The following is a 26,616-nucleotide window of genomic DNA, read 5'->3' as shown; positions in this document are numbered from 1 at the left end:
AGGGGACTTCTTAACAAGTCTAAGAGTAACTCAGAAGGGTTGTTCGCTGGAAACGAGAGAGGCAGGGGTGACAAGAAGAGCAACAAGACTTGGAGAGCTAGATCAAAGAGTAAGAACGATCACAGTCTAGACCCAAATTCTCTAAAGAATGTTGGACGTGCGGGAAGGAGGGACACTTTAAGAAACAGTGTCCAGAGAGGAAGAACCAGAGCTCATCAAACTCGGTCAACATAGCTAAGGAGCAACCGTTGGTATTAGTGGCTAGCCAGCAAGCTGCTAAGGACGAGTGGGTACTTGACTCTGGCTGCACGTTTCATATCACTCCTAATAAAGATGTCTTATTTGATCTTGAAGACATAGAAGGAGGGAAGGTTTTGATGGGAAATAATTACTATTAGCGAGATCAAAGGGATAGGAAAGATGAGGATCATGAATGATGATGGATCAAGCGTGATACTCACTGATGTTCGCTACATGCCCACAATGGGCAGAAATCTTATTTCCTACGGTTTATTGGAGAAGATGGGATGCAGATACGAAGGCAAAGACTTCATGGTGCAGTTTTTACAAGGGAGATCAGAAGGTTATTTCTGGCAAATACTGTGACGGTTTGTATTATTTACAAGGGACAGTGTTGAGTGGTGAAGCTGCAGTTGCAAGGCCTGATATCGATTTGACTAGAGGTGGCACTCTAGGCTTGGACATATGAGTCTAAAGGGCATGAATGTTTTAGTCAAGGAAGGACATCTAAATAAAAAAGATGTGAAGACGTTAGAGTTCTGCGAGAGTTGCGTTTTGGGTAAAGCACACAAGTTAAGCTTCCCAAAAGGTAAACACACGTCTAAAGAAGTTCTAGAGTACATACACTCAGACTTATGGGGTTCGCCTTCGGTAGTTGAGAGTCTCGGAGGATGCTTCTATTTTGTTACGTTCATTTGATGATTTTTCTAGGAAAGTTTGGATCTATTTCCTAAGATCAAAGGACGAAGTATTTCAGAACTTCAAGGAATGGAAGACAAGCGTGGAGACTGAGACAGGAAAGAAGGTGAAGTGTCTTAGGACGGATAACGGATTGGATTCTGCAATGCACAGATGGATACACTGTGTAAAGAAGCAGGGATTAAAAGACACAGAACATGCATCTATACTCCACAACAAAACGGAGTATCAGAACGCATGAACCGTACGATAATGGAGAAAGTAAGATGTATGTTGACAGAGGCAGGCTTAGATCAAGAGTTCTGGGCAGAGGCGGCTTCTACATCTGTTTACTTAATCAATCGATCTCCTAGTACAGCTATTAACTTCAAGCTACCAGAAGAGGTGTGGTCTGGAACCAAAACAGACTTAAAACATCTAAGGAGGTTCGGGTGTACAGCTTATGTTCACGTAACTCAAGCTAAAACTAGTCCAAGAGCGATGAAAGGAGTTTTCGTAGGATATCCAGAGGGGACTAAAGGCTATCGAGTTTGGTTACCAGAAGAGTTAAGGTGTACAGTGAGCAGAAACGTGATTTTCAATGAGGAGGAGATGTTTAAAGACATTAAAGTAATTAGCGAGAAGAAGAAGAAGACAAAGAAAGTAACATTCAATCCGGCGCTAATTCAAGGACCTTCAAACACTTCTACAGTCACTGAAACAGAGGATACAGTTCAAGGTGGAGTTTCTCCAGCATCTGAGAACCCGGAACCTGAATCCTCAAGCTCGGAGAGTGAGGAAGAAGTTGTGGAAGCTCAACAGGAAAATCTAGATAATTACATTCTTGCTAGAGACAGGATCAGACGAGAAGTAAAGAAGCCTTCTAGGTTTGATGATTCAGATTGCGTGGCTTATGCTCTAGCTACAGCAGAGGAGATAAATATGGATGAACCTAAATCCTATTTAGAAGCAAGAAGAAGTAAGAGCTGGAAGTTATGGTACGAGGGAATGCAAGAAGAGATGGATTCATTGGAGAAAAATCAGACTTGGAAACTGGTTGAGAAACCAGAGAAAAAGAAAATTATTGGCAGCAAGTGGGTTTTCAAGCTGAAAGAAGGCATTCCTGGAGTAGAGAAGCCGAGATACAAAGCTAGATTAGTAGCAAAGGGGTTTTCACAAGTTGAGGGGATTGATTACACAGAAGTGTTTGCACCAGTGGTGAAGCACGTATCGATCAGAATCATGCTGTCACTTGTTGCAAATCATGATCTTGAGTTGGAGCAATTAGATGTGAAAACGGCCTTCTTATACGGAACACTAGACGAGGAGATTTATATGGCACAACCAGAGGGTTTCGTTGAAGAAGAAAAGAAGATCAAGTTTGTCTGCTGTTAAAATCTCTTTACGGATTAAAACAGTCACCAAGACAATGGAATAGGAGATTTGACAGTTTCATGAAGGGGCAGGGCTATTACAGAAGTGCCTACGATCCTTGTGTCTACATGAAAGGTTCAGATCTATCGCATATGGTTTATCTCTTAATCTATGTCGATGACATGCTCATAGCGTCTAAGGACTCAAAGGAGATTAAAAGAATCAAAGACAGTCTGAAGAAAGAGTTTGAGATGAAGGACCTAGGAGCGGCTTCAAGAATACTTGGGATGGATATTATTAGAGATCGGGAGAAGGGAACTCTAAGGCTATCACAGGGCAAGTATCTACAGAAAGTGTTGGAAACTTTTAACATGGCCGAGAGCAAAGCTGTGGTTACTCCTATCGGACCACAATTTAAGCTTAAGAGTTTGACACAAGAAGAAGAAGACATGGAAGCGAGATTCATGAACGTGATACCGTATGCATCAGCGGTTGGAAGTCTAATGTATGCAATGGTGGGATCTAGACCGGACTTATGTTTCGCAGTGGGATTAATCAGCCGATATATGAGCAAGCCAGGAAGACAGCACTGGGAAGCAGTTAAGTGGGTATTAAGGTATCTTAAAGGAGCTCTAGATTCAGACCTAGTGTTTACTAAAGGAGAAGACTTCAAAGTACGAGGATTCTGTGACGCAGACTACGCTACCGATTTGGACAGAAGAAGATCCGTTACCGGATATGTTTCAAGTCGGAGGCAACACTATAAGCTGGAGATCAGGTCTCCAACATATTGTTGCACTATCAACGACAGAATCAGAATATATGGCATTAGCCGAAGCTTTTAAAGAGGCATTGTGGCTTAAAGGTTTTCGTTGGGGAGTTGGGATTTGAGCAAGATGACGTGAGAGTGTTTTCAGATTCTCAAAGTGCTATACACTTGGCCAAGAATGGGGGATTCCATGAACGGACTAAGCATATAGACACTAGACTACATTTTATGAGGGACGTAATTGAGGCTGGTGACGTTACGGTTCATAAGATTCACACATCTATCAATCCTGCGGATTTCCTAACTAAGTGTGTACCTGGAAAGAAGTTCGAGACATGTCTGGAGCTTCTTAAAGTCCTGCCATAGTAGGTCTCGTGTGGCTGCAGGTGACAGTGCTGTCGAGTTGTTCACCTCGCGGAAAGGCCACAAAAGAGAGTATCAGTTTCAGGAAAAGTAAACTGATGGTTCGACAGGGATATATAAGCTTGATAAAGGATGAGTTCAAAAGTTTACCTTGAAGAAATATGGTTGTAGCAAAGAAACGTCTGCAACAAAGATGTGAACACATGGTTATTAGTTCACAGGTTTTAAGCTGTTACAGAATTAAAGAAATAATTCTATTTGAGTACCTATCGGAAGCAACGGAGGTGAAGAGACGTCTACACCGTGAGCTGGAGATTAAACAATGAGATGTGTTTAATTATTTAGCTAAGGAGTTTCATTACAAGTTTCAAAAGGAGCTTAAGACACGTACATATGAAACAAAAGTCAAAACAAAAGAAGATACCTTTTGTGGTGGTGACAATTTTGGTTCGGTGTACATGTCGTGAGGTAGACAAATTGAGTTTTGCTACCGGAGAATCACGAAGTTAAAGGTTTTTGCTGGATTCATCAAAGGACAAGCTGGAAGAAATTGAAATCAAAGGTTAGGGTCTTGTTCAAATGACTAAAGAAACAGTCATAAAAGAACAAAATAAACCTGAGATATCAATGGCGGAAGCGGTGAGAGCGAACGCCGGTGAAGACAAGCGACGGTAAGTCGGGATCTTGTCTGGTTCACTGAGAATCGAAGAGGGGAGAGAGGAATCAATCGGAGCGAGAGAGAGAAGCAAGGATCGGAGAAGGCATGCATCTCCGGTGAAGACGAGCGTCGAGGAATAGACGGTGTTGGAGAAGACGGTGCGGCGAGCTCGTCGGAAGCTTTCTGGTTTCATTTCGCAAGGAGAGAGAGATGGAGAAGCGGAGAAGTCGAGGAATAACCAAAGAGCCAAGGTGGAGAATGTGAGGCCTTGATGTCTCTTGGGTTTTCCTGGGCGACTACTGGGCTTCGTATAAGACCTGAAGAGATAAGAAGATTGGGTTAGTTTCATTATTATCCAAGAAGTTTATAAAGTCTTATAAACTTAGGATAAACATGTTATTCCTTTTACAACAAGGAATCACATTAGCAATCTAGTATAAATATAGGTCGAGACTCTCATTGTAAGATACAACAAATATATATCTCTCATAGAACACGCAACTAGTGCGAGGCTTGTAATCTTTCGATTCATAGTGATAAAGAGTTTATCTCCGGTTTGGAGGTTGGACTCGCCAAACATATCAGTGCATCGTTCCGTTTGTTACAAGAAAAGCCAAGGTCGTTTCTCTACACTCGAGTCCGTCTTCGACTCGCCGGAATCTTTCTACAGCGACGCCAAGCTCGTTCTCTCCTGCGGACGGGAAGTACCCTTCCACCGTGTTCTCCTCGCAGCGAGGAGCCCCTTCTTCAGAAACGCCTGACCACCAACGCCGTCGTGAAGCTCGAGCTGAAGGAGATCGCCAAGGATCACGTCGTCGGCGTCGATTCGGTGATCGCCGTTTTTAGCGTACATTTACACCGGAAGAGTGAAGCCGCCGCCGAGAGGGGTCTCCGAATGCGCAGACGAGAATTGCCGCCACGTGTCCTGCCGTCCCGCGGTGGATTTCATGGTGGAGGTGCTGTACTAGCTTTCCGTCTTCGAGGTTTATGAACTGGTTACGCTCTACCAGCGGCATTTACTTGACGTCATAGACAAAGTTGTAATAGAAGAGGACACGTTATTACTCATACTCAAGATTTCTAGTATCTGTGGTGAAGCTTGCAAGAAGCTAACAGATAGATGCGTAGAGGTTATTGTCAACTCTAACGTGGACTTAGTTACTCTTGACAAGTCATTGCCTCAACATATTGTCAAAGAGATAGTTAACCTCCGTAACGATCTAGGCATTGAGGTGCCTGAGGTAGGGAAACATGTCTTGAATATATACAAGGCACTTGACTCCGACGATGTCGAGCTTGTCGAGATGCTTTTGAGTGAGGGGCACACTAATCTTGATGATGCCTACGCTCTTCATTTCGCTGTTAAGTACTGCGATGTAAGACCGCAAACGATCTCCTTGACCTAGAGATTGCCGATGTCAACCTTAGGAATCCGAGGGGATACACGGTGCTTCACGTTGCCGCCATGCGCAAGGAGCCTGATCTGATAGTATCTCTGTTGACGAAAGGGTCACGTGCATCGGAAACGTCTTTGAAGGTAGAACGGCTCTCTTGATTGCGAAACAAGTCACCATGGCGGCTGAATATAGTTATCTTGCGGAGCAATGCAAGCCTTCTCTCAAAGGTAGGCTATGCGTAGAGATACTGGAGCAAGCGAACAAAGGAGACCGGTTTCCTGGAGATGCTGTTTCTCCCTCTTTGCAATGGCGGACCATGAACTCAAGATGAGGCTGCTCTATCTTGAAAACAGAGGTCCTCTCCTACTCCTTTTATGTTTGAATCGAATTCTTTGTTAGGAAAGCGAGTGAAACTAATGATAAACTATACTTGCTGTTTAGTTGCATTGGCTCAACGTCTCTTCCCAACGGAAGCACAAATCGCAATGAATATCGCCAAATGAAGGGAACATCCGAGTTCACTGGGTCTAGCCTCGACCCTGACCATCTGGCTGGTGCAAAGAGGACATCGCCGGATCTAAAGACAGCACCTTTTAAAATCCTAGAAGAGCATCAACGCAGATTAAAAGCGCTTTCTAAAACCGGTATGGATCTTTAAACATAGTTGTCTTTAAACTTGTAATTAGGCATGTGGGTTCGGGTAGTTCGGTTCGACTAAAATCTCTGCGAATTAAACTGTAAAAAAGTTTGGTTCTGTATTCGGGTAATTTGGTTTTTTAAAATTTTTACCGAAACTAACCGAAGCTTTTGGTTTCGATTATATTTCGGTTAAAACTTTGGGTAAAATAGATTAAATTCGGATAATTTCGATTAGTTTGGTTAGTTCCTTTAATTCGGTTAATTCGGTCAGTTCAGTTGAAAATTTGGTTGACAATTTTTTTTGAAAAACCGAACTAATCAATTACCAAACCGAAAACCAATTTGCTTATAAACTTGCCGAACTAAACCGAATTTCTCACCCGAACTAACCAAAGTTTCTGTTTGGTCCGGCGGGTTTGGTTCGGTTAAAAATCTCAGCCCTACTTGTAATAGATAACTGAAAGAAACCATGTCTAGTCTATAACATTAATTGTTCTCTTCATTTTCACAATCATCAGTGGAACTGGGGAAACGCTTCTTCCACGATGTTCGGCAGTACTTGATCAGATTATGGACTGTGATGATTTGAATCAGCTGGCTTGCGGAGAAGGCGACACTCCTCAGAAAAGACTACAAAAGAAGCAGAGGTACATGGAAATACAGGAGATTGTGAAGAAGGCCTTTATTGAGGACAAGGAGGAACATGTAAACTCGTCTCTCTCACTTTCGTCTTCTTCCACGTCGAAATCAATAGCTGGAAAGAGGTCTAAACTCTACCATCGCCGTCGGTGAGACTCTTGGGGTAATTTTTTTCCCTATACCATATATATTATTCTTTTTTCATGGTTTTTACTGTCTATTGTTGGCGTCATATAAGATGTTCTTCATACACATCCTGTGTTATAGATGCAGGTGTGTCAAAAAAAATGATGTAACTTTTTGAACAGCAATAAGCAGATTTGTGATCTATATATGTTTTATGTACCGTAACAATAACCCGTGATGGGTGTTACAGAGTTTACAAGAATCAAAGTGTGAAAAAATGACAAATGGTTATCTATTACTTAGATAAAATACAAATGTGGAATCATTAGATAAAATACATTATTCTCACAAACAAGGGAAAATGAGAGAGGTATAGGAAATGTTACTAACCAGTAGTAAGCACTAGAAGATCACTTCTCCATTACTGACAACTACTCGATTTAGTGTCTTAAACCAATGGTTCCGTGTTCCCATCATATTGTTTAACATATGGGGTCAGTAATACCACAAGACTTGAGATAAATTCTTAGGACATTGCTATCGAGGATACGAGTTTTAGTAGCATCACATAGACATGATTGGTGCTCCTTTAGCTGTTCACAATTACATGTAGTCGACATCATCATTCTATTAGCAATACTGTCGAAACAAACCTGAAGCGCATTTGTAGCACATGATTCTCCATTCCTCGTGGAACGACTTCCCTCGACCGCAATAGCTTTTGTCGGAGGAGGAAATGATGCCACGAGTACTACAAATGCTATAAGCAACAATGCTACGATCTTCATGTATATGTACTTGTTTGTTTATATCTCTTGATAGCAAAATTGTTTGGATTCTTTTTGTTTTCTGAGTAAAAATGTGAAGATCTGTTTTGGTATTTATTGGGTAATTAAGGATTCGCGTTGTATGGTATTGCGCAATAGACGCGATTGGCCTTCTTTTATCAACACGTACGTAATTAGCTATGTATATATATACCACATGCAAGGCTCAATTACTTTTCCATAATGGGTTTAAAAAGTTATAGAAATACTATTTAAAATTTCGAATTGGTTACCAAAATGGTTTACAAATTATAGTAATTTATTCTAGTCACTAAAAAATTGTATAAAAACTGAAAAAATAAAGCACGGATTCTTTGGTATGGTTGCTCGATATTCTTTTAATATGTTCAACATTTGGGGTTAGGCATGCCACAAGACTTGAGACTAGAGCCAAGGACACTGGTATCGACCACACGGGATTTAATTAAATCACACAGACATGTATGATTCTCTTTCAGACTCTTACAACATGCAGCCTTCACCGGCGCTCCACGAGAAATGCCATCAAAGCAAACCTTAACCGCATTTGTAAGACATGATTTCCCATTGCTCTTGGAACTAGCGAGATGAGGGAATGATGCCGAGACTATGAGAAATGTAATAAGCAACAATGCTACCATCTTCATGTTTAGTTCTTCGTTTAGATTGTTTGGATTCCTGTTGTTATTTTAGAAAAAAAAATTGGAGAACTTGTTGAGGTATTTATTGAATCATCAATGATTCACATATCGTACGGTATTGCATAATAAACGCGTTTAATCTTGTTAATCAACATGAACGTAATTAGAATTGTGCATATATAGCCTTGAGGTAAAATTAAGTCAACTGGTTTGTTTGGTGTAAAAAATTATAGAAATATAATTTCTTCATAATTTTTGAAAAAAAAAAGTTGAAAGGAAAAACAAATGAAACAAGGAAATAAATAGGAGAAGTAAATGTTTTTTTTTTCTTGTTTAACAAGTGAAATCAAAGAAGCTTTGAAACAAAGAGATCATACATAACTTAATTTTATGGAAGATCCTATGTAGTGTCCTATCTCTCTCTCTCACTCTCCCTCCTTTAAAACTGAGTCTTGATGGATCAAAAGCACAAACTTTACCCCATAGCATATTTCTAAGTCCGGCTCCTTGCAGTAGACTCATACTTGGCTCTATCGGTTTTGTACATGTGAGCAATCTCTGGAACCAAAGGATCATCTGGGTTTGGACTTTTGATCCGTTAATAATGAACATATCGAAAGCAAAACCTAGAAAGTCACAATGCATTGTATTAAAATCAGAGTCCAGACTGATAATTGTCAAAGTGTGTTCTGTTTTTTTGGGTTCACCTTGGATATGGTGAGTGCAGGACTCCATTGTTCTTTCAAAATGTCAAGGCAAATGCTTCCATTGCTGTTGACATTAGGGTGAAACACTTTTGTCCTAAATGCAACCTGCAAGAAGAAAAAAGGCAACTGAGTTCCGTCCAATAGAACTCATGTAATGATTTAAATATGATTAAAAATGACTATAGCCTTTGGTGGTTTGAAAGGATGATCGGGAGGGAAGTGAATGGTTACGAGAAAGACTCCGCCTGAACAAGGACTATCTGATGGACCCATTATTGTAGCTTGTCAATGAAACATGTCTTCAGTAACTGGGCCTTGAAGGTTTTCACAAATTTCATAAAAGACAGAATATAAAAGTTAGTTTTGTATAAAATATTTCACTTTATGCAATAACGATGTATTGAGACTTAAGGGAGGGATGCAATCTCTGGTAGGCAAGGCACAAAAAGCTTAATTCAAAGGCTTAAACTTTCAGGTGCTGTCTCTTATACTATGATCAATTACTACATCTTTGACTACCATTCCCTAAGATCAATTGCTATGTGACCATAAGATAGCTGCAACGACAAGACAGATCTTAGATACCCATGAGTTTGTTCTAAGAAAAAATCTAAACCTTTTCTTATTGATTATGATAACAGAGAGAGCTGCAACATATATATGCAGGGCTGGTTACCGAATTTAAAGCAAATTTTTCAAAAAAAGTTAAAGCAAAAAAAAAACTACAACTTTTGGGCACCAAATTTAAAGCAAAAAAAGAAAGTACAACATTTGGGGGATTTACGCTGTGTTATCTTTTGTGCAAATTGCCAGCAATTTTCCAGCGAGTGACAAAAGTATAAAATATTTTAAGAAAGAAAACCGAAAGCAGTATTGGAAACCTTCTGTGCGAGGTAGAGCTTTCGCATAAAGGAGGCTTTAAAAGGGCTTAAACCTTAGAGCAACATTATTGCTAAAGGTTCTTTAGCATTGTTTACTGATATTTTTGAGCTAAGGAACAATGGTAAGGAACATTAAGAAAAGGGAACATTATTGCTAGTACTTTTAGAAAGGTTTTTAGTTAATTAATTATTAATATTATTAAATAAAAATAAATGAAAAAATGTTTAAAATAAGACATAAATAATTTTAAATTAAAACATAAGAAAATTACAGAGTTAAAAAAAATTACAAAAACTACAAATTATAACATTTAAATTAAAAAAAATTACAAAAACTTGAAATTATAACATTAAAAAGAAAATAAAAACATTGAAGACATTAAAAAAAAAGATACAAACATCAGATTATATATTATTTTCAAGATGTCCAAATTTAGCCCATATATTTTCAATCAAATCATTTTTTAATCGTTGATGGGTTTGTTTGTCCTTCATTTCCGTTTGACGAGTGTTTGTATTGCCGAGATTTGAAGCTGGTCCGACGGAATATGAACGCTCCACACCTTGATTAAATTCAGAAATGTTACGCAGAGTGTATGAACCTCGTTCATTTTCGACAATCATATTGTGGAGTATGATGCATGCTTTCATAATATTCCCTATTTTTTCTTTATCCCATAAGTTAGAAGGATTTTTAACAACGGCGAATCTAGCTTGCAGGACGCCAAATGCACGCTCAACATCTTTTCGCACAGATTCTTGTTTTTTGGCATATAGCCTTTTTTCGGACCCTGTGGTAGTCGGACATATTGAAATAAAGTAGCCCATTTCGGATAAATACCATCCGTGAGATAGTAAGCCAAATTATACTCCGTTCCGTTGACGTAGAAGGTGACTTGGGGAGCTATTCCGTTAATAATGTCATCAAAAACAGGTGATCTATCAAGAATATTAATGTCGTTCATAGTACCTGGTGCTCCAAAAAACGCGTGACATATCCAGAGATCATATGAAGCAACGGCCTCCAGCACAATTGTTGGTTTTTCGGTTCCTCGTGAATACATTCCTTTCCAAGCACCGGGGCAATTCTTCCACTCCCAATGCATGCAGTCGATGCTTCCAACCATCCCTGGAAATCCTCGTTCTTCTCCGACATGGAGTAGTCTTTCAAGATCCTCTGGTGTGGGACGTCTTAGATATTGATCGCCAAACAAATGGATTATCCCGGCAGTAAACTGGTGGAGACATTTGCGAGCAGTAGTCTCAGCAAGTCGATAATATTCGTCAACTACATCAGCTCCACTACCATATGCCAATTGACGAATTGCTGCAGTACATTTTTGGAGTGGAGATAGACCGGTCCGGCCGACTGCATCTTCGTCATCGAATGGGGTCCATTTCCTTCTCTCCCGACGCTCCACTACTATGTCATCAGGTTGGGATGGAGCCTCACTTTGTTGGGAACTGAACAGAGGGATTTGAGAGGCTCCAAAGCTTACAGTAGAAGGAAAACTTTCATAAGGAAAGTTTCCCTCACCCACATTCTGTTCTTGACTGCTAAGAAGGTTAACATAACCAGAGTACTGGTTACATTGATTCCTTGAATCCATAGCACAAAGAACAGAAAAGAGATTTTAGAAAAGAGGAGAGAAAGACCATATGGAGATAATGTGAAAGAATGAATAAAGGATGGGATTTAATAGGAGAAAGACGATATGGGGATTTAACAAGTAATAACTAACCACCTAACAATTATCTACCAATGTCTAATCACAACTTATTACATCTTCCACAACTACAAACCTATGAGACTTCATTAACAATGTTATTCAATTTAAAGGAGATTTAGTTTAATTTTAAGTACAGTTTTTAGAGTTGATAGAACAGGTTGTTACTTGAAAGCAGAAGTACAAAATCTATTTAATGTCTACGCAATAACTATCAACTAAACTATAAAGTAACCACAACACTATCAAACTGAACTATAAAGTAACCACAACACTATCAAACGACACTATCAAGTAACCACAACACTATCAGGTTACTACAAAACTATCATTTCGTTTCCACAAACCTATCAAGTCACCACAAAACTATCAAGTAACCACAACACTATCAAGTCACCACAAAACTATCAAATAACCACAACACTATCAAGTAACCACAAAACTATCAAGTAACCACAACACTATCAAGTAACCACAAACCTATCGAGTAACCACAACACTATCAAGTCACCACAAAACTATCAAGTAACCACAACACTATCAAGTAACCACAAAACTATCAAGTAACCACAACACTATCAAGTAACCACAAACCTATCGAGTAACCACAACACTATCAAGTAACCATAACTTAACAACAAACGACAATCATATAAACAACAAACGACAATCATATAAACTGAATCCAACAAATCACAAGATACAGAGGAGATATAACAGAGGAGATCCAACATACCACTACCTATAAACTGTGAATCAAACAATCACTGGTTCCACTAAAACAAAAGGAACACAACGACATGCAGAGGAGATATAAAACGACAATAACAAAATCCAAAGAAGTAGAGCCTTACCTTTTAGATTGAAATTGGAATCGACGCGGTAGAGAAGAGATCGGCTTTGAAATTGGAATCGTCCAAGTTATGGTCGCCTATTATTTCGCCGTCGAGAGAGCAAAGGGGAAGAAGTCGGGGCTGGAGAGAAGAGATCGCCTCGAGTGAGCAAATTCACGGCGAGGATATCGACCTTCGAGATGAAATCGTCGGAGTTATGGTCGCCTGTCGTTTCGCTGTCGAAAGAGCGAAGGAGAGCAGATGACTTCGATTTAGAAATGAAATGGTGGTCGAACCCCTAGACGCGAAGGAGAGCAGAGACACCTGGCAAGTTAGGAACGACTTTAAAATTCCTTAGCTAAACCACTTTCTCATAATTCCTTAGCATTTTTCATTTATTTTCAGGCCCAAAAATACCTAAGGAACTGGCTTAAGCCCCGCGATATTGATGCTCTTAATTCTTTTATTTTCTTAGGTTTGAGCAAAAAATCACCGATTCTAAAAAACACAAAGTGCTCTGACATCAGGATCAATGGCGGCTAAGCCTTGTTTGAAGATCAAAGGGAGAGGAAAAGGACCAAAGGGATCGTCTTCTTCCACCACCTCGTCATCATCATCCAAGAACGAGCTCGTCAAGGAGTGGACCAACTGGTCGCTGAAGAAAGCAAAGGTGGCGACTCAATATGGATTCATCCCACTGATCATCATCATCGGCATGAAATCAGATCCAAAGCCTCACCTTTTCCAGCTTCTCAGCCCCGTCTAAACCCTCCAACTTGGCTAGAAAATCTTCGTTATGTTTTAGTTGCTCTACTTCCCCAACTTTGTTCTGTTTTCTTTTTCATAATATATTATATGAAATGTCCTTCAAAGTTTTGTTATTTGCATTTTCTGCTCTCAAACAATTATATCAATAAAACAAATTTCATTTTCAAATTGAATAAACAAATTGAAGAAAAAAATAAGAAAAAGAATTGATTTTGTGATTACGTTGGTCGAATATCTTGAATCATTTTGACAACTTGAGCTATATGAGGTCGTTCTTGTTGCTTCAGGCCAACGCAAGCCAATCCTATCTGCAACATCTCTACCATTTCTTCCTCCTCATCACCACCACCACCACCTGATTCACTCACAATCTCCATATCAAACACTTCCCCTGTCCAATCTTTCGCCACCACGTTCCTTATCCAGCTAGCCAAGTCCATGTTCTCACCATGACTTGCTGCTGGCGACTTCCCCGTCAGAATCTCGAGCAGAACCACCCCGAAGCTGTACACATCCGAAGACTGCGTGCTTCTTCGAGTGTCTGTTATTTCAGGCGCGTGGTAACCTGAAGTAAGGCAAGTGGACTGAGGAAGAGATCTCATGATGGTTGTTAAGCCAACGTCGCCGATGCAGCCGTAGCGTTGCGAGTCTAAGAAGATGTTTGATGATTTGATGTTCCCATGTATGCATCTCCCGTTGTTCCCTTCATGGATCTTAGCCAGACCTCTCGCTGCCCCTGTTGCTATCCTCAGTCTAGCCTCCCAATCCAATGGTACTCTATCATACATTCCTCTCTTTCCTGCACAAATAAAATAAATAAACTAACATTTTGTTTGTGTACTCGTTTGGTTAAGTGAAGAAGTAACTAACCGTGCAGCAACTGGAAGAGGCTTCCTTGAGGGTAATAGCTATAGACAGCGAGTTTATCGTCTTTGGAGAAGTAGTAAGCCTTTAGCTCGGCTACATTCTCGTGTCTGATCATGCCTATGATCTCCATTTGTTGCTCAAACTCTCTTCTTCCCACCACAACTCGCTTCAGTCGCTTCACTACAACAGTGCTCATGTCTTCAACAGTTACTTTATAGGTTGTACCAAAAGCGCCTTTACCCAAAACTTCAGCAGATGAGCTAAGCAGATCATCTAAATCAAACAGATGGTTCTTTCCCCCGAAGAATATGATCTTGCCTCCTTCTTCAGCGTCGTCATCGTCTCTAGATGTCCAGTTTCTTGGAGGAAAAAACGATGTAGAGTCTCTCTTCCGTGACTTCCCTGAGATTCTAGCCTTTCCGAAACAGGTGATCATCATTTTATACACACCCAAAATACAAGCTGCAGATAGAATCAGCTAGGAACAAATAAAGGAGTCTTTGTTTGTTTCTCCTTATTGTTGCCAGAAAAGGATGAACTCTTGAATATTTGAAGAGATTTTGGTATTGTAACGATGAGCGATTGTTGGACAGGTCGATCTGCCTCAGGCTTGGCAGATCAAGAATCTTAACTCTTTAACTAGGAGAGAATCGGTGGTAAATGGACAAGAGAGGCGGTTCTGTTGTAGATAGAGATGAGTCAAGTTCTTGAGATTGATGAAATAACTCCCGTGTGTTGGTTCTTTCTAAGGCTTAGAATCTTCAGGAAGGTGGAATCACACCGGGAAGTCTAACGGAACGGAAACAATTCGATCTCGGTCTTGGTTGGCATGAAACTCTGGTCACAAACCGGAGCCCGGTGAAGAGAAACTAAGCAAAGCTTTTTATCGTGTTCAAGAGTCTCAGAGAAAATGAGAACAAAAGAGAGAAACAAAGAGAAGAAGAAGAAGACGTGCATTGTAAGAAACTGAAAAGTGAAAAGATATTCAGGCAGGTTATACCCGGCAAAAATATCAACATTTTATGGTATTTTAAGATAGTGTCTTATTTTTTTTATTTTTATTTGTTTGCTAGAAGATATAATAGTGTGCCTTATGTTGTTCAAGAAAAAGAAATACAGTATCTTATTTATTTTGTATTTTGCGCATATGTGTAATTGTTTATGTGTTCAATTGTTGGAGTTATATCAATAATTTAGTTTATTTTTTTGTAAATATTTGGTAATTTGTTAATCATGTTTTTTTTTTTGATAAAATTTTGTTAGTCATGTTAAAGAGTCACATTCTATTTTTAGAGAACAGGTAGATGGATCCTCCACCATTGGACATGGTCAAAAGGCTAATATCAAGTTGATGTACAATTATTGAAAACCTTATAAGAGACTACTATAAGGGTGTATATAGAGTCCAAGTTCAACATGGACACCACCACCACCATATTGATAGAAATTTTTAAAATATAGTTATAAGAAAATATGCATGATTAGAGAGGATTAACTAATCCAACAGCCACTTGTTGGATTTTTAAAATAATAAAAATGAATGTTATTGACTTATTGTATTCATTTTGCACAACTCCACTTGCATAGAACGACAAACAAGACCCTAAAGATATGGTTCGAATGTATTATTATTATCGTTAAGCCTGACAAATGAGAAGATCAAAGTTCAAACAATACTAAACGAAGTCGTTTGATAATAACGACATAAACGACAACGTTTTAAGCATTGAGATCATCTTCTGCCAAATAAAATTCAAGAGTTATTATTGTACCGAATCACGTTTCGTGTTTGTCCCTTGGTTCCATCGACGAGCCCCGTCTCTTTCACTGTATATAAACTACCATACCTCCTTCAACACACACACTCTCTCTCATCACTCTCATTTCACCTCTCATTTCACTTTCTCTCTCTACTCCAATGGAGTCCGCCGCTCTATCCCGAATCGGCCTCGCCGGTCTCGCCGTAATGGGCCAGAACCTCGCCTTAAACATCGCCGAGAAAGGCTTCCCGATCTCCGTCTACAACCGAACCACATCCAAAGTCGACGAAACCCTAGATCGCGCCGCCGCCGAAGGAAACCTCCCCGTCTCCGGCCAATACTCCCCTCGCGACTTCGTCCTCTCCCTCCAGCGCCCCCGATCCCTCATCATCCTCGTCAAAGCCGGAGCCCCCGTCGACCAGACCATCGCCGCCTTCTCCGAGTACATGGAGCCCGGAGACTGCATCATCGACGGAGGCAACGAGTGGTACCAAAACACGGAGCGACGGATCTCCGAAGCCGAGCAGAAAGGACTCCTCTACTTAGGCATGGGAGTCTCCGGCGGCGAGGAAGGCGCTCGGAACGGTCCCTCCCTGATGCCAGGAGGATCGTTCCAGGCGTACGATAACATCAGAGACATATTGGAGAAAGTCGCGGCCCAGGTTGAAGATGGGCCTTGCGTTACTTACATCGGAGAAGGCGGATCTGGGAACTTCGTCAAGATGGTGCACAACGGGATCGAGTACGGAGACATGCAGCTCATCTCCGAGGCGTACGACGTGTTGAAGAACGTTGGCGGGTTGAGCAACGAGGAGCTCGCGGAGATTTTCGCGGAGTGGAACCGAGGTGAGCTGGAGAGTTTCTTGGTTGAGATTACTTCGGATATTTTTAGGGTTAGGGATGAGTTCGGTGGTGGAGAGTTGGTGGATAAGATTTTGGATAAGACTGGGATGAAAGGTACGGGGAAGTGGACTGTTCAGCAGGCGGCTGAGCTCTCTGTTGCGGCTCCGACGATTGCCGCTTCTTTGGATTGTCGGTACTTGAGCGGGTTGAAAGATGAGAGGGAGAATGCTGCTAGAGTGTTGAGGGAAGCTGGGTTGGAGGAAGAGATTGGTACTGCTGGGTCAGGTGGGATTGATAAGAAGAGGTTGGTTGATGACGTTAGGCAAGCTCTGTACGCGTCGAAGATATGTAGTTACGCGCAAGGGATGAATCTGCTTAGAGCTAAGAGCTTGGAGAAGAGCTGGGACTTGAATTTCGGTGAGTTGGCTAGGATTTGGAAAGGTGGGTGTATCATAAGAGCTGTGTTCTTGGATAGGATCAAGAAAGCTTACCAGAGGAATCCGGATTTGGCGAGCCTTGTGGTTGATCCTGAGTTTGCTAAAGAGATGGTTCAGAGACAAGCTGCTTGGAGGAGAGTGGTGGGTTTGGCTGTCTCTGCTGGGATTAGCACCCCTGGAATGTGTGCGAGTCTTGCGTATTTTGATACTTATAGGCGTGCGAGATTGCCGGCGAATCTGGTGCAGGCGCAGAGAGATCTGTTTGGAGCTCATACTTACGAGAGGATTGATCGTTCTGGTGCGTACCACACGGAGTGGACTAAGCTTGCTAGGAAGAGCAATTGAGGTTTTTGTATTCGTGGAAACCGTTGTCTTGCTTATGGGTTTTTTTTAAAACCCAAATTGTTTCGAGAGCATTTTGTTAAGATTTCAAAAATAAGAAATGCACTACATTGATCTTTGTTTATTCTAGTATGTCTGGCTACTACTAGTTCACCAATCGGCCGTGTAATCAATGTTTCAATCAAATGCATTAATAAAGCATCCGAACAAAGTAAACTCATGAACTGATAAAACCTAAGAAGGTTCATAGAGGCCGAGCACATGACCGTCGAGACATCTCACAGATGCAACCTGGTTATCAAAAAAAACGTTACCAATGAATATGAGATTTGAGCATTTGCAGAAAAGATAAAAGAAGAAGGTCGCTGCTTGCTTTACCTTGCCGTGGACTTCGTATTTGATAGAGCCATCGAGTTCAGCTCCTAGCTCCATAAGTTTGGAGATTGATGTATTAATGTCTGTCACAGTGAACGATAGTAACGAAGAGTATCCTTTCTCACTCACCACATGGTCGCTGCATCAAAACATTAATTCTTTATCTTTGCAATAAATGGACACTATATGATCAACATTTTCATCAGAATGCTTTACAGTGAATTGAAAGCAACTAAATTAAAAAAAAAAACTGCTCTCGAGAAACAAACCTACGAAAAACACGTTTCATTGAGGCAAATGATCAAACAGGTGATCTGCATTGGTGGGTATTTAAATTATTACCTGGGAGATTGCATAAGAGCTAGCTTGAGAGGACCAGACTGAAGCTCGGCCCAACGTAAAGTGACGACATTGACGGAGAAATCGAGACCTTGCGCGTAGAATCGAGCAGCTTTTGGTACATCTTTGTGTAGCTGCAAAATCCACCTGAACGACGCCGTCGCCATCTCTCTCTCTCTATCCAGAGACAAAAAAAACACCGCTGACTTTGGTAATAAACCCCATGTATCAACTTAAAACGATGCCGTTTTGACCTCTGTTTTATATAATAGTCTCAACTCAAATAACATTTGATTCACAGTTTCACTAACTACTCTGTTTCTACAACGACAAAGAAACCGAATTTCAGAGAAAAAGAAATATGATATTACATAGTTACAAACAATTTACAGATTTGTAACATATCCAGAACATGGAATGTAACCCATCAGACTAGTGTCTATTTCTCTCAGAATCTTCCATCGACATTGTGAACTCTTTTTCCTAGACAGGTTCTTCTTTAACCCTTGAAAAGCCGAATCCGTGGCCGGGAACTCTTGGTTCTCGCTTCGCTTAGTTTAGCTTTCAGAGTGTTGTCTTTCTTCCCTCCTTGTGCTGTTGCTGTTAGATCAGATGTCATGGCTCTCGGATTCCAATGCCGAATCGGACTCTCTGCTCTCCTACTACTACTTGGTGGTGGTAGGTAACTGCAAGAACCCTCATCCATCCCTTGAGTTTCCGACACTAACCTCCGATGACTTCTAATCATTTCTCCAACCCCATTATTGTTCCTTTCTTCAGTAGCTCCACACTTCTTCTTCTTCTCGTTATTAGACATGGCCCACGCCATCTGATCCTCGAACTTCACCTGTAAACTCGAGGGTTCCACACCTCCATCACTCACATGTTTCTTGAGCTCAAAGCAATTCGACTCTTCTTCCTCCTCCTCACTCTCCACTTCCTGAATCGGCGCGCTCATGGCGTTAAACGGAGCCGACTCAAGTGAACTCCTACGTTGATTCTTAGGCAACTTCTCCTTACTCTTGAGAAACGCTTCTATCTCAACCTCTAGCTTCTCCACCACGGACCCTTCCTCACCACCGCTCTGAATCCTCTCGTCAAGCCAAGTCTCCGCTATACAAAGAACCATCTGATCTTCCTCACCCCAACAACCTTCCCAACAACTCTTATCCACCTTCTGCTTCAAACCATGAACCTCCCTCTCGTACCTCTTGATCCCTCTCGCGAACTCGTCGCACAGCCTCTCCATCATCTTCCTCCACTTACCCCCTCTCTCCATCTCCTCCACGCAGCTGGACAACGCAGACTTCGCCTCGGAGAGCTCCCGCGCGAGTTTCCTCTGCAGACTCTCGGACCGTCTCCTCAGTCTCCGCTCCTCTTCTAGCTGCTGAACCGCGGAGCTTAACCTGTCCCGTTCTTTCGTCGTGTCGTTCGATAGCTTCTCTTCCGCCAGCTGCTTCACCAACTCGTCCATCTCGCGTCTGTCGGCTTGCTGGCAGCGGAGAAGCTCTTTGATCCTGGCGCGTGAATGAGCGAGCTCGCTTTTCAGAGATTTTATCAAGGAGATGTTAGCGGAATGCTGCTCCTCCAGGGTCCAGATCCGGTTCAGTACTTTGAGAAGTTCGGTTGATGTCTTGAGATTGTTGTTGTGATTAGGCTCACCAGCTCGTCTTCTTCTTCCGTGAAGATCCAGTGAGCTTCCGGGAGTTATTGCTCCTCCGTTATATGGAGCCACCTGCAGAATGATTCCGTCTCAAAAGCAGGCAAACATAATACTAATAAGCTTGGGACTTAAATGTGAATGAATTACCTCGAGGGAGCTGGCAGGAGATAAGGGCTGGTTTCTTTGATGATGTTTCATAAGCATTTGACCGATCTGTTTCCTTATACTTCCCGCACTCTCTGGCTGGGACCACAAGAAAGAATCAAAACCAAAATATTAATGATGCGCTAGTACGAGAAACAAGTAGAGTTGAACTAAAAGGGTCACATTTTCAGATAGAACCCTCTTCACTAAAAAAATCTAGTAATCAATCAGTAACCAAAAGCAAGTGAGAGCTCAGAGTAAAAGGCAAACCTTCACCATAAAAGGTTCAACTTCAGCGCAAAAGAAACTCTAAATCAATAATAGAACAATTAAAGCAAACCTAGAACACTTGTCACCAATATGAAAAAAAACTAAATTTGACAAAAACCCAAAATCTAAAACAGAGGGAGTACAATCTTAGGCTAGATTTTACCATTTCATCACACAAGCCATGTAAGAAAACTCTCACAGATAAACGCATAGTCACTATAAATCCAGACATAAGCTATGTCCAATCCTAAAAGTAACCAATCAGTTTCATAAGATATCAATCAGCTAAAGAAAAAAACTAACTAATCACCAGGCAATCCCAAAATTCTAGAGAAAGAGTTGATATCTTAAACCCTAAAAAGACAAAGAGAGAGAGAGAGAGAGAGACCTGGTCATCAGTGAGGTCAAGACCATTGTCTCTAACCGCCGTCTTTCCATGGCCGTGACGAGGACGGCGGTTACTAGGATCACCGCCAGAACTGTACGGAGGTCGGTGCATTTTAGCTACAGGAGAGATCTCGCGGTCTTGGTCGAAGTACTGATAAAATTCCCAGAGAGAAGCTGCAAGCTTTCTAGAGGAAGAAGGAGGGTGGTAATTAGGGTTGAAGCTAATGCGCGTTGGGGTGGAGGGTGGCCGAAAGACACTTCTATGGCCTACAGAAACGGCTCTTCTCCTTAACTTTTCTATAAAGGTTTTCCCTTTTTGCCCTTCTTCCTCTCCTCCTCCATCTTCCTCCTCTTCCCCTCCTTTACTCTTCATTTCTTTAAACCGCCTCTTCCCAACCTAAAAGTTATTATTAATATTACCTTTTCTTCTTTTGTTCATACAGTGATCTAAGAAACCTTCTTTCTCTCTCTCTCACTAATCATGGAAGAAAACTCTTGTCTCTCCTGTCTTAATTCATTTCGATCTTCAATTTTGGGTGTTTCTTCTGAACTATTCAAGTGTGTTTTTTTTTTGTTTTCATCCGTTGTATGGCCGCAAAAAGGAATAATTGTGTCACTTCCTTGGACCATTCATTAGTTTCGTAAGCATCCGACTTAATTGTGTTTATAAAATTTATTAATTCGATCTTATTTTTTTGTCCGAATAAAAATCATTTTATTTTTTATTTTCTGAAGAAGACGAAAAAAACAGAAGAGTGTGCTGTCACAGTCTGAGCACCTACTGGCATCAGGTTTATCTTTCGCGCAGAACTTGTAACTTTTGTTCTTTGGTTTATGTGTATACCCCACCCCCTCCGGCCTCCCCAAAGGTTATCGGATATTGTTGTTGTTTCTACTTGTTAAATTATGGTTCTTAAAATATTTAAACTTTCCTGAGAGAAAATTTCTAAAAAAGAATCAAAAATTGTTTTTTTTACCAAAAAACAAAAAAATGACCACAGTAAATTTCATTAAAGAGTAGCAATTGTATCCTTAATTTAAAGATGTATAAATAAAAACTTTATTAAATATTCGAGACATTTTTTATTTTTTTCAATTTTTATTTTCAAAATCTGAAAAATAAATGTGTGTATTCTTTTTAATAAGAATTTAAATCTTAAATTTAAATCCTAAACTTCACCTCTCAAAACTGCATCCCCAAATTTAAATTATAAATCTTAATTAATCCTAAAAGTTATAAGTGTATTTCACCTATTTAATGAAATGTATTTTGGTCATTTTGATCTTTCAATTTCAATGTCAGTTTTGTGATAAACTTTTTAGTATTATCTTAAGGTTATTCTTTTTCTGTAATCATACGAAATGTTTTCAATTTTTCAGTCATCGAACAAAAATAAGTAGAGTACAGAAATGAAAAAAACTATGTAACATTTCCGAGCAACCTTATTGAATTCTACCGTGGAAAAATAGATTCCTTTAAACATATTTATCACTTGTGTTAGCAGAGTACTATGCATAACCCACAGTAATACCAATGACCATATATGGTAGTCTATTGTCTTTTATTATATGAAATAAATAGTTTTTTTCAGGGAATTCTATACGTAAGCTCAGTTTTTTCTTATTTAGTTATTTTGTTGTAAATGTTTTTATACGGGGGACCATGCATTTAAACAAAACAAAATTACTTAGTTATTTTGTTGTAAATGTTTTTAAACGGGGATCATGCATTTAAACAAAACAAATATAAGCCAACTAGGTGTTTTCCTGCACCATGTGCAGTAAAAAAATTAAAATATTTTTTTAACAGATAAATATAAATTATATTTAATTTTTAATTAATATTAATATTATAAATTTTCTTTTTTATCAATATTTTAATATAAATTTGATTTAACTGAACATTAAAATTAAGATAAAAACAATTTTGTTTATTTTGAATTATATTTAAGAATGTGCATGTATATATTTAAAATTATAATCTTATATAGATTTTTCTATATATTTATTTTAATTAAATAAATATGTAAAATTGCATAATTGTCAAAAATTAAAATTAAAAAATATTTATAAAATCTGTAGGTATATATAAGAAACTAATGATTTTACGATTTAGTTTGATTTTATGATTTAATTTTATAATTTTATAAAATTATGTATATATTTTGAAATATTTTTAATTTAAATGATATTTCGAAATTTGAAATGCCATAATTAAATATATTTATTTTAATGATGATTTATGAGTTATTACCATATTTTAAAAAAGTCCAAAAATATAAATCGACAATAAATATAATATATGAGTTATTGCCATATTGTAAAAAGTTTAGCAAAAATTTAAATTAACATTAAATATAATTGTTCATGTCATATTAATCTATAAAACATGTCATCAATTTTAGTAGTCATGTCATATTATTTTTGTGAAAATGATTGTAGAGAAGACATATGACAAAATCATTTCTCAAATATAATCTAGGAGATGTAAAAATAATAATCGTCAAAAATTAAAATTTAAAAATATTTATAAAATATGTAGTTATATATAAGAAACTAATGATTTTACGATTTAATTTGATTTTATGATTTAATTTTTATAATTTTTCAAAATATGTATATGTTTTTGAAATATTTTTAATTTAAATTATATTTCGAAATTTGAAATGCCATAATTGAATAAATTTATTTTAATGATGATTTATGAGTTATTACCATATTTTAAAAAAGTCCAAAAATATAAATCGAAAATAAATGTAATATATGAGTTATTACCATATTTTAAAAAGTTTACCAAAAATATAAATTAACATTAAATATAATTGTCCAAGTCATATTAATCTATAAGACATGTCATCAATTTTTGTAGTTATGTCATGTTATTTTTGTGAGAATTATTGTAGAGAAGACATGTGGCAAAATCACTTATAATGTAAATGAAATACGAAATTTGAAATGTCATAATTGAATATATTTATTTAATGATGATTTATGAGTTATTACTATATTTTAAAAAAGTCCAAAAATATAAATCGAAAATTAATGTAATATATGAGTTATTAACATATTTTAAAAAGTTTACCAAAAATATAAATTAACATTAAATATAATTATCCATGTCATATTAATCTATAAGACATGTCATCAATTTTTATAGTCATGTCATGTTATTTTTGTGAGAATGATTGTAGAGAAGACATGTGGCAAAATCACTTATAATTTAAATGAAATTCGAAATCGAAATGTCATAATTGAATATATTTATTTTAATGATGATTTATGAGTTATTACCATATTTTAAAAAAGTTCAAAAATATAAATCGAAAATAAATGTAATATATGAGTTATTAACATATTTTAAAAAGTTTACAGAAATTATAAATTAACATTAAATATAATTGTCCATGTCATATTAATCTATAAGACATGTCATCAATTTTAGTAACCATGTCATATTATTTTTTTGAGAATGATTGTAGAGAAGACATGTGGCAAAATCACTTCTCAAATATAGTCTAGGGGATAATTTATTATTATAATCAAGCGATGACGGTTCAGTAGTTTGGAAAGAACTTCCGATCTAATATGAATCTTTGATCGAATCCTGCTGACTGCTAAGAATAAAATTTAATATTTGGGTTTTTTTTTGTCCGGTAACCGACGTATATTCCGACCAATAACATACACTGCTATATCGACGTATATCCTGACCAATAACATAGACTGCTATAGATATTCGCCGCTAATCTAAATTTCGGTAGAAATCAGAATACTCCAAATTATTCAAAAATAAAAAATAAATAAGAATTTTTTTATAAAAACTCCGGTGACTGTGGTTGAAAATGTTGTGGTTTTGATTGAAGTTAAACTTAGATTTTGGTGATAAATCAAAATTTTCAAAAGGCTACCGAATAATTGTTAAATATTGGATACCATTAAACACATTAGATCATTTAGAGTAGGAGTGTTAAAATGTAATTTAACGATGAAAATCATTTTGATGTTACAAAAATTCAACATGTTGAATAAAAAATAGAGATTAATAATGGTCCATGTTAATTTTTCAAAATTTTGATAGTTTTGTATCTTCTTAATTATTTAAAAATAATAATTTAATTATAAATTTAGTAATTTATTTTTATTTTACACAAAAATATTATTGTATATTCTGTATAAATTATGACTAGGTTTATTTAGTTTTAACCTATAAAAATTAATTATTAATAAAACATTTATTTTATCAAACAAAACTATTATATTTTGTGTAAAAATTTAGTGTGTATTGAAATGATGATGTTAAAAAAATATGGACTATTAAATATATAAAGAAAATGAAAATGAGTCATTGACATTTTTTATTAATAGTCACGACGACGGCTTATTTATTTGTTTAATCATCCGACGTGAATACGTTATATTAGAAGCAATAACAAAAATAATGCCAAAACCCGGTTCAAGGCCGGCTCAATGGTATCATGAGCTCTAGGGCAAAAAAAAATTTCCTAACTACTATTTTTCTTTAAAAAATCTGATAGATATTTATGTTTTTTTTAAATATCAGAAGTATTTAAGAAAAAAACTGTGATAAAACAAAAATACTTTCGTATAAAAAAATTTGGACCCCTTTTTATTTTTAACATAAAAATATATACATTTTTAAAAAAATTGAATCCTTATCTTCTAATAAATAGGGGACAACGGACTGGACCTAGAGTGATCGCACCGATTGTCCCCTTATGTAAGCCGGTACTGACCCGGTTTAACCAACTTTGATATGTTTTCAGTTTGACTTTGTTTAGGACGAGAATGCTTGTCTAGATTCATTAAGCGGAAACTAAATTAATATTTGTAACATTAATTTATTACAAATCAATATTTTATAAGTAACTGATAAATACAACCGGTTTTAAATTTTGGACACTAATTGTCTAGCCAAATGATTAACATAGAGAACAGATAAGACCAATAAACGCAGGGGGTAAGATTATATATATACACTCACACATAAGACAAGTGTCGTCTAAATTTTTTTATAGACTATGTTTTAAAAACGATAGATTATGACCCTCCCTTAAAAAAGACGGATATATTTTTTTGTTCTATATTTTTTTAGAAATTTTAATTTTTGTATTTGTACTTTTAGTCATATTTGTTTTTTTGTATAGTATATTATTAAATGATTAATAAAATGTTTTAAATGAGTAATAAGTTGTTTTAATCAATACTATTAAAATAGTTGATTAACAATATATTAACAAGACACTGATAGTTCTTTTTAGTAGTATTGATTAACAATATATTAACAAGACACTGATATTGTTTTTAGAGTTATTAATAGTTCTTTTTGTGTAAGTTACAGTCAATAGTTATGTCAAAATTTTAAATAATTTTATTTATACACTAGATGTTTTATCGTATATCTGGACATTATCATGTTACAAATATTTATTGTTGTCGTTATTATTAAAGTTACAAATCTGTTTATTTTTTTACTTAATTAGTGTTTATACATTTTTATTTTAAATCTATTTTTATAATTAAAATTATATTTCCAGATAACAACATAATAAATATAAGAATTATCTTTTTATTTTAAACTTTTTATGTTTATTTATAACGATATATAATTTATAAATAATTATCTAATATATTAAATTATTTATTAAAATATAACTGATATTAACCAGTATATCTTTTAATATATAGTTTAGGAGCGAAGCTAAAGATTATTTTGAAGAAAAATAGTGAGTATAGTAAAATTAATAGTTTTATACTCTAATTTTTTTATTTGTTTTGGAAAGTATTTAAACTTTCTTAGTTTTAAATTCGGATGTTGTCTGACCACTTTATTTGTACGTAGTAAAGACTGCCCTGCATATGACATAACATAACACAAGATACTCAAGAGATTCTCAATCTCAATTATTTAGTCAACTACAAAGA

At 37.4% G+C, this 26,616-nt stretch overlaps 5 protein-coding genes, 1 long non-coding RNA gene and 3 pseudogenes across 6 annotated transcripts; 3 read left to right on the top strand and 6 right to left on the bottom strand.

Annotated features, from left to right (window-relative positions):
• Window positions 1-3,542: 3,542 nt before the first annotated feature.
• On the bottom strand, window positions 3,543-3,967 carry LOC130499866 (uncharacterized). The gene is made up of 3 exons (XR_008938722.1): window positions 3,849-3,967; window positions 3,691-3,732; window positions 3,543-3,606 (listed from the first exon to the last, which is right to left on the bottom strand). It is a non-coding gene; the product is annotated as an uncharacterized LOC130499866 (long non-coding RNA).
• Window positions 3,968-4,051: 84 nt separating this feature from the next.
• LOC130500192 (regulatory protein NPR1-like) lies at window positions 4,052-6,999 on the top strand (annotated as a pseudogene).
• A 1,806-nt stretch (window positions 7,000-8,805) lies between these two features.
• On the bottom strand, window positions 8,806-9,699 carry LOC130499990 (ubiquitin-conjugating enzyme E2 28-like; annotated as a pseudogene).
• An 878-nt stretch (window positions 9,700-10,577) lies between these two features.
• On the bottom strand, window positions 10,578-11,528 carry LOC130500191 (uncharacterized). Its single transcript, XM_056994945.1, has one exon. The coding sequence runs from the start codon at window positions 11,526-11,528 to the stop codon at window positions 10,578-10,580; it is 951 nt and encodes a 316-aa protein (XP_056850925.1).
• A 1,382-nt stretch (window positions 11,529-12,910) lies between these two features.
• On the top strand, window positions 12,911-13,365 carry LOC108824204 (mitochondrial import receptor subunit TOM7-2-like). The gene has a single exon (XM_018597578.2). It carries the CDS (start codon window positions 13,011-13,013, stop codon window positions 13,242-13,244), a length of 234 nt encoding a protein of 77 aa, XP_018453080.1. The 5' UTR covers window positions 12,911-13,010; the 3' UTR covers window positions 13,245-13,365.
• A 99-nt stretch (window positions 13,366-13,464) lies between these two features.
• LOC108824203 (putative inactive receptor-like protein kinase At1g64210) lies at window positions 13,465-15,070 on the bottom strand (annotated as a pseudogene).
• An 828-nt stretch (window positions 15,071-15,898) lies between these two features.
• LOC108827544 (6-phosphogluconate dehydrogenase, decarboxylating 1, chloroplastic) lies at window positions 15,899-17,619 on the top strand. Its single transcript, XM_018600959.2, has one exon. The coding sequence runs from the start codon at window positions 16,032-16,034 to the stop codon at window positions 17,496-17,498; it is 1,467 nt and encodes a 488-aa protein (XP_018456461.1). The 5' UTR covers window positions 15,899-16,031; the 3' UTR covers window positions 17,499-17,619.
• LOC108827702 (uncharacterized) lies at window positions 17,588-18,412 on the bottom strand. The gene is made up of 3 exons (XM_018601174.2): window positions 18,213-18,412; window positions 17,874-18,009; window positions 17,588-17,786 (listed from the first exon to the last, which is right to left on the bottom strand). Exons 1-3 carry the CDS (start codon window positions 18,374-18,376, stop codon window positions 17,730-17,732), a joined length of 357 nt encoding a protein of 118 aa, XP_018456676.1. The 5' UTR covers window positions 18,377-18,412; the 3' UTR covers window positions 17,588-17,729.
• A 131-nt stretch (window positions 18,413-18,543) lies between these two features.
• On the bottom strand, window positions 18,544-21,273 carry LOC108827543 (uncharacterized protein At5g41620). The gene is made up of 3 exons (XM_018600958.2): window positions 20,675-21,273; window positions 20,020-20,115; window positions 18,544-19,944 (listed from the first exon to the last, which is right to left on the bottom strand). Exons 1-3 carry the CDS (start codon window positions 21,044-21,046, stop codon window positions 18,709-18,711), a joined length of 1,704 nt encoding a protein of 567 aa, XP_018456460.1. The 5' UTR covers window positions 21,047-21,273; the 3' UTR covers window positions 18,544-18,708.
• Window positions 21,274-26,616: the final 5,343 nt, after the last annotated feature.

This window comes from Raphanus sativus, chromosome 9 (genome assembly GCF_000801105.2).
Source record: "Raphanus sativus cultivar WK10039 chromosome 9, ASM80110v3, whole genome shotgun sequence".
NCBI classification, from domain to species: domain Eukaryota; kingdom Viridiplantae; phylum Streptophyta; class Magnoliopsida; order Brassicales; family Brassicaceae; genus Raphanus; species Raphanus sativus.
Note: the sequence above shows the minus strand (reverse complement) of the source record. Positions and strands in the feature narration are given on the sequence as shown.